Here is an 8,075-nt window from a genome sequence, read left to right on the forward strand (position 1 = left end):
AAGACGACGATTTTCGATAATTTTTTTCTCGATAACTACTGCGAATTTTGCAAAATAGTATAGGACTTTTCTATTCAGTTTGCCCCGGTCTATCTGCCATCTACAGGACATACGGGTATTAGGACACACCCTATCCTGCGATTCGACTTATTGTTAGACGTAGTACGTAGCACGTTAACAATATGTTGACTCTGTCGCACGGTTTGTCTAAAAATTATCTCAGTTTATTACAAGAATAGGATAAATGTGCGATGTCTCTTGATACCGCGGAGTAGACGCGAGTAATCTGAAGTCCGTTTCCTCGCCAAGTCACTTTTAGGCGACAGAGATGTCTGCGCAATAATCTCAGGCGAGTCGGAGATAAAACGCGCATATTATTATACATCACAGGCGCTTTGTTTATCAACGTACGCCGTTGAAGAGAGTAACGTGACTGAAAATTGGCTTTTCTTTCTGCTTAGATTCCGATAACGAGAGCAAAGATGGCTCCACGACACAGGAGAAGAAGCACGGCCGTGTCTCGCAGCCCCTCAACACCATTGCCTACACGGTAAGTAAGTGCGTCTGTGTGCATAGTAAACGTCCTAATTGAGCGCATATTAAGTTGCCGGCGATGCACTTGCACGATTCCAACGAGCAATCGAGTATCGGGACAAGACGATTGGGTGCCAAGGAGAGCGAATGTAACCTTTGCTCGAATGCATAAATATCCGTTATCCTTCCCGATGGCGCTAGCGTAACGTGACTGTTTCTTCGCTGTCGCCTCGAAGAGGGACAAGTCGAGGATTTGGAGCGAGTTTGAGGATTCCGGTTTCATAGATTTATCAATATATCAAATGGGGATCTTTATAAGAGGGAAGCGCGATTAAGTGTCCGCGATAAGGTTGACGAACCGGGCACGAGAGAAGACCGTAGAACAGGAATAGAAAATGTTGCGTAGTAGCGCATAAATTTTTGCGAAGGACGCGCAATTCCCGTTACGTAAGCTAAAATTCTCCAGTACGGTACTATTTTGAGAGCCGTTATGTGAAGGAGTTACGCGTGATTTTCTCAGTTTTACACGTCTTTGATGTCTTTACTGTAAAATAACCTGCGATAAATCTATGTTATTCCGCCCGGAGGAGCACTTTTTCGCGCTAATTCGAAGCTGAACCAAATAGAAAGTCAGCTTCGCCGGGCCTCGCTCTTATAATTCCGCGCCCGTCCAGGGGTTAAATGAAAAGAATCGAGACTTGGAGAGAATTTACACGGGTACAGGACCGTAACGGCGGAATAAGGGCTAACCGCACGTATTACTGGCGCTACGGTTATCAGCCGCAGTTATCAGCGTGCGCGCGCGCGTATCTCCCGGCGCGAGACACTTCAGCATGAATTCCAATTACTTCGCCGAGAGCCCAGCGCTCGCAGAGCCTCGTTAGCGAAATAGTTTCTCCCCGTGGTGGGTCGTGTTCGTGGCGAAAGGCCGCCGCGAGTTCGCAAAGACCGCGGACGTTCGCTCCCGGAACTTGGGAGACGGCACTCGTGCGCATCGCTAGGATTCTAGAGCAGCGCGTATGCAAAGATCGCGGCCTCGAGACGGCACGCGTCCACCGTGCCCGGGTCCGCCGGAACACCTCGCGTCTGAATGATCTGAATTCTGATCCGCGAACCTTTCCGTTTTAGCGACGTGTCTGATATTTAGATGCTCCTCTGGCTTTCCCTCGCGCGTACCGAAATTTCAACTTCGAACGGCCTCGTTCACTATCTTGCTCTTTGCTTCTCCAAACTTTGCGGCGATTAATAACGGATAAAAATAATTGCGTAGAGGCGTGACAATTTGATGTTATCTTTATGCGCAAAATAACGCGAAATGCCCTAGGAACGTCTTTAATGTCATTTCTTGACATTTTGGAGTCCCCAACTTCGTTTTAACACGTCTCTAAAACGCTAAATGACGCAAAATGACGTCCAAATAACGTCAACAATCGCAATTTTCCTTAGTAAACGTTTCTAACGTCAATGTTGTATCACGTGTATCAGAGAAAAAGGTTGAAAATTGTTGACAATCAACTCTGCAGCCGCAAGTAAATATTGTATTTGAAGGATTAATATCTTTTTCTTGTTACTTTGATATCAATAATTTTGCTAATTTTGTGAAATGTTACCATTCAGTTCTTTTTCTTCAATTTTAGGGCTAAACCAAAGAGATTTATGCCTGAGACTTTCTTTAAACATATCACTGCTTTTACAGCCTGAAAATGATATGTAATTTCAGTAATTTGTCCCATGCTATTTTAATATGTTATGTTTTATGTTACATTTTTAACATATGTTTAGCCTTAATATATGTCGTAAATTGTTCTATCAAGACATTAAGTCGTCTTATTGTAAAGCCCTGCCCACCCTCTGACCACGACATTATTAAAAACATTGGTCAAAATAACGCAAAATTTGGAAAAACAAAACGCAAAATATGCCACAAAAATAACATTAAAATAACGCAAAATCTGGAAAAACAAAACGCAAAAAATACCAAAAAATAACATCAAAGTGTCACACCTCTATGTATGCGACATAAAATTTTGTTCCTATCACCGCCTATTCTTCCCTCTGTCTTTCTTTCCTTTATATAAATGCGACCTTTTAGCTTGTACACTCGTTTGTCGATACAACTTGTAACTGTTGACAATAACATCGATTTTACATCATGACGTTATTATTTTATCGCTGGACTCCTCTCGTGCATGTATTTGTAACTTTGCTTTTTTTAAATTTAATTTTTGGCAGCGTCACATTATCTTTGGATTCTTCCGGTTTTCTAGATTTAACTCTGTCTTATGACGATTTATATTATCGTTTTTAAGTTGTTACGCCTTGATATACGTTGCGATTATTATATCTTTTACTTTCGTTTCACTGAAGACAGTCTAGTGACCAAAACGTTTGATATTTATTCATGATATTGCGGCCCCGAGCCTTTCCTTTCATCGATTGATATGCGACATCTCGTGATACATAAATAAAATGTAAGGAGAAATGCATGGAGACAAGAAGTTGAGTTTCCTTCTGTGTCTCTTTCGTCCGTCTCTTCATTTTTCGTTCGGGATAATCGACAATCGTGTGTTATCCGTCACAAAATCGCCAACTGACATAAAGTCAATCGCGATTGCCGATTTCGCGCGTGTACTCTCGAGGGAAATTTCTCGATCGTGCAGCGCTCTAGGAAGAATGGCATCCTTCTCTCTCTTCCTTCCTTCCTTCTAACCCTAACTTGTTCCTAATGTGATGCTTGTGAAAGGCTCGCTCCAGGGAGCGGAAGACCGCGCGACATTTATCCGACGAGGAAATAGAGTTGTTGCACAAGCTGCATTTCCTGGTTCCCTCCGGAGCAGATAGAGCAAAGCGGAAGTCCGCGAGGGTCCAGATTGATCTTGATGCCATAATGGTCTGTTCCACTTTGTTTTCTTTCTAAAAAAAAGTTAACTTTAACAGAAGTTTCATCCCTTTTTTAGCGATAGACGAAAATAGTTATTAAGTTGACTGTTTAGAATAGTGATCTTAATTATTCGAAGCTTCGCAACTTCGAAGCTTCGAAGAATCCGAAGAAACGAAGAAATTTCGAATATTTGAAGTCAACTAGTGCATTAACATATAAGTTTTCAAAGACCGTACCAAAATTTATTTCCTTCGATTTAATTGTGTTTTGTTTTGAGTGAATGGACAAATATGTGTCCGACAAAAAGTACGTTTGTTTTTTTTTTAATACTTTGTAATGACATTAATTAGTTGGCATTTGATTAGTTCGCAGTTACAATAAAAACGATTAATTTCGCAAAATTTGTTATTGTTTTAATCTTGTTAATACATTAGTTGACTTCGAATATTCGAAACTTCGAAGAAATATCCCAGTTCTAGTCTTGTCGGGATTGAGTTGAAAAATTGTTATTGACATTTCGCGAAAGCGTTGTTGACTGTCATATCTAAATAACCAAGTAAACGAGCACAGTTCTACGAATGCATGCATTATCGTCAATTGACTTTCTGTTGACTCGATACATGATATAATTTTTTCAGTGCAATTAATTGCGTTTCGTGAAACATTGCGTATCGAAATGAATTATAATATTAAAAGCTGACACAAATTAATGTAGCAATCGTTAACGAACAGAATGAACAGGAAAATGAAAAGAAAAAGAAGTAATATTAAACAGCTTCTTGGTGATTAATTCAAGACAGTGAGGAATTTATGATTTTCATGGTTATATGCGTAATCAGTCACGGCAGATAGTTTCAAATAAAAACTATTAACGTAAAGAATTCTTTACACTATTTAATTATTAGCGAAGCAATTAGAGAAAATTCCATTTTCCCGGCTATTGGTGGCCTAATAATATTTCTGTGTGAATGTTGTATACTTTTTCCAACTCGGTAAACTGTGCATCAATTATTTGTCGGTCTTGAAACACAGTTTTTTTGTTGGCACAGTAAATCCACATACTTTAAATGGATATTTGATCTATAATATTGTCAGTCTAATCGATTTTTCCTAAGTTTAGGAAAAAGGATGCAATATTAATTTCTAAATGAAGAGTTAGCTTTTTTGAATTGATCCAAGATAGTCAGGAATAAAATTATCTGCACGGTTATATGCGTAACATCAATGATGCATTTTCACAATCCACGTAATGTTAATCCGCTGATAGGTCGTCGTCCTCCGGTAGCTGCTGGCGTTATCCCGTTTAGCGGCAGTGAAATCACTATGGCCGTAGCGTAATCCCTGTGTCCTGATAATCACGGTGGCTGCAATTCCTGCTCTATTAGAGCCCAGCTTATGTCGCCCGTTTCGGTTTCCTTGCACCCCGTTGATCGATTAACGTCTGTAATCTGACAATTTCTCTTATCTTTCTCGCGCTGGAGACCTCAATGTTGTTCGTTACAATTAAACAACAACAATTTCCAAGTTCATGCTTATCGTTTTATCGGTTTTCAGACGGAGATAACTAAGACGTGTTTATTTGTATTAACGTTATCGTAACTTCAGGCTACGCGCGCGCGCGCGCGCGTGTGTGTGTGTGTGTGCGCCAAGAATTAACACAAGGAAGTATTTAGAAAGAAATTGTTTAACACGATGTTACCAAGAAAAAGTATGATAAACTTCATGAACATAGTGTTCTTTTCATAATTGCTCTGTGTCTATCTTTATAATGAGAAAAGATTGAAAGTATTTTTGACATTTGTATTGATATTATTATTTTGACCACAAACATCATTTAAAATATTTATAAAATTTCATGCTGCTCCAACTTAAGCTATTTAAATTAGGTGGGTTTTAATGAACTCCATCTTAATAATTGTGCTACATATTTTCATTTCAGCAGCGCTAGATTAAAGCGTTTTACGCTCCTGTTTCACTTATCAAAGTATTCAAGCAAATTTTCTTGCTTGAAAGTTATATAGTAATTTTTAACTGAAATTCCTAAATTCAAATTGTATTACAACTCGGTATTCTAACAACTATTAAAGTGATTTTCGTAAAGTTAGCATTCGATTTTCGAAATTTCGATGATTGATAAAATTTTGGCTCTTTTCCAAAGAGTTCCGGTCACCGCATCGGAATTTAACTAACAGAAAGTGAGATCGATTTTTGTTTGAAACATAAGAGTTTTATGATTTTCGAGAGCTATTGACAAAAATTAATCGAAAGCTTCGCAATCGCGAAATCTTGATTTCGACGTCAAGATATTAGTTTCAACTTGGAAAATTAATTTACGTTTGTTGAAATGATTATCATGATTTCATCGTATTTCGCGAATGCGAGAGTACAGAGATGAAGTGTACTGCCAACAGTACGTTGCATATCAATCTTCTAGCGTTATGCGGAAGATCGAAGAGTCAGAGACAGAGAAATAAAGAGCTTGGTCTCTCGCGTGGGAGATCTTTTGTGGTTCGGCAGCATCGCGCTCGAACGAAAACGAAGATGAGGATTATAAAGCCGCAGCTAAAAGACGCGGAAATTGAAACAATGGCCATCGCGCTCGCCTTCTTGCTTTTCGCGGTTTCAGAAAATCTCCTTCCTTTACACCCCTTCGCCATCGTTCCTTTTTCTTCTGCTCCTCTTGCCAGCTTCATCACCGCGATTTTCGCTTTTTGTCCCGCTTTAATCGATCTCTCTTTCCCTTCTCTCGCTGTCGCCCACGCGTCTAATCTCTGTCAGAGGAATAGCCGTTCTTTTCTCGTTTGACCACCGCACCACTAATGGGACGCGAATGAGAGGGAGAAAGGAGGGGTTTTGAGCTGCTTTCTAATCACTCGCCTAATCTCGATCGTCCTATATTTCCTATATTTATGAAGGATGTCGAAAATCAATATTGGCGCAATGTTCACATTTGATGTTGCATTATTCCACACTAATTTGCGAAATGATATTCCTGATACGTAAATAAAAAAAAATAGATATTCCGATATGAATTTTTAATCGATAGCCATTAACTAACTGGAGATAAAAATTACAAGAGCAAAATCATAAGACGGCGTTTGAAATTATTTCAGACAAACTTATATTGGCGTAAGTGTAAATTTGTTGTTTCAGCTAATTAAAGAGACTGAATATATGATAAAAAGATATTGAGATATTGAGAAATTGTTTCAAAAATTTCGAAACGCACTTCTGAGAGGTAACAAAAATCACGCATCTAAAACTCACTATAGAAAACAATAAAGAAAGCTGCGGGTTGCATAATACGTATTTAAAAAATGCGGACTGCGGGATGCTTCGAGAGTAAACGGCTTAATTGTTCGAGCGACGAAGGGCTTTAAAGCCCCGAGGAACTTTACCGAAAAAAATGATAATAGCGAACAAGAGATTTCTGTGTCATGGCACCTAATGGAATTACGAGAGCGCTACGGGAAGCGGTAGACAACGCGCAATTGAAGAGAGGGTTGAAGTGTCGCGGAATAATTAACGAATTTCCCGGTGGGACATAAATCACGTTTTAAGCGTCGGAAACCCTATTTTCCGCCGATGTTCGTGGAAAATGGTGGACCTACCGACGCTGGGATTAGCGTCCGCTCGCGCGAAGAGACGAGCTTTTTAATTGAATTATGTCGACTCTTTCCCGCGGGAGAGTCGCGGTGCTTTTGTTCAAGGAGATGAGCGACAAATCGCCCGGCCGTGCAACACCAAAGCGGCGGAATCGTTGCGGCACGGGCGCAAGTCGTCGCGTACGAATTTGCATAAGAGACAAGTCGCCTCGGCGAGGCGCCTCTCCCAAGAATTCAATTTTCTATCGTCCGATACTCTCGAGCGCGCCGTTTCCGTCGGCTTATGTAAATGGGCTAATGGCCTCGCGCCGCGGGCGCTCGTGTGCGGGAAAATGCGTACCGGAGAAAGCTCGGATGCGCGCGAGGAGTAACGGAGATTTTGTTGGAGATGCGATCCCCCCCCCCCCCCGGCGCGCGTCTCGTCTCGTCGATTCGCCGTGTGCTTAGACGCGCCCCGCAAATATGGATTCGATTTTGGAAAAACGAAGAAAAGAAGAAATCTCGATCGATCGCCGGCATACGTTATTCCTAGCGCTCTGGAACACCCGGGACAGATTTCGTTTAGGAACGCTTCATCTTTTCGCTGACGGCGAGAAGTCGATTTCGGGTCACTTCGCACGCTCCCTCCGATTCGTTGTAATTGTCCGAATTAAGGCTGGAAACGCACGAAAGAACTTGAGACTTGAGAATTTCAGCCAATCGGAATTTTCAGCATTGCTCAGGTTTCAAAATGGCTGCTTTCGTTCTTGACTCACACGAAAAAACTTAAACAGTAAAGCAATGCTGAAAATTCCGATTGGTTGAAATTCTTAGGTCTTAAGTCTCACTGCTTAAGTTTCTTCGTGTGTTTCCAGCTTCATTGGTCATTTCCCTTGAGCGGATGCTGGAGTGATTCTGCACTTTTGGCACCTTTTGCTCCTAGAACTGTCAATTCGTGAAAAGATTTGTGTAATATACAAAGTATGTGGCTTTTGTGTACAGACCGACAGTGTCCTACTATTCAGTTTAAGTGAAAGAACAGCATGCTATCATTGAAATTAAGTTTAGGAGCTTAA

At 40.7% G+C, this 8,075-nt stretch overlaps 1 protein-coding gene across 1 annotated transcript in view; it reads left to right on the forward strand.

Moving 5' to 3' along the window:
- Positions 1–8,075, forward strand: part of LOC105559952 (oxidation resistance protein 1) — a 159,523-nt gene that overhangs the window by 102,612 nt on the left and 48,836 nt on the right. Inside the window, exon 4 of the mRNA XM_012008626.1 lies at positions 527–550. Coding sequence (XP_011864016.1) covers positions 527–550 — 24 coding nt within the window. The remainder of the gene's footprint in view (positions 1–526; positions 551–8,075) is intronic.

Source organism: Vollenhovia emeryi, unplaced genomic scaffold (genome assembly GCF_000949405.1).
Source record: "Vollenhovia emeryi isolate VEMERY1.0 unplaced genomic scaffold, V.emery_V1.0 DF939248.1, whole genome shotgun sequence".
In the NCBI taxonomy this organism is placed as follows: Eukaryota; Metazoa; Arthropoda; class Insecta; order Hymenoptera; family Formicidae; genus Vollenhovia; species Vollenhovia emeryi.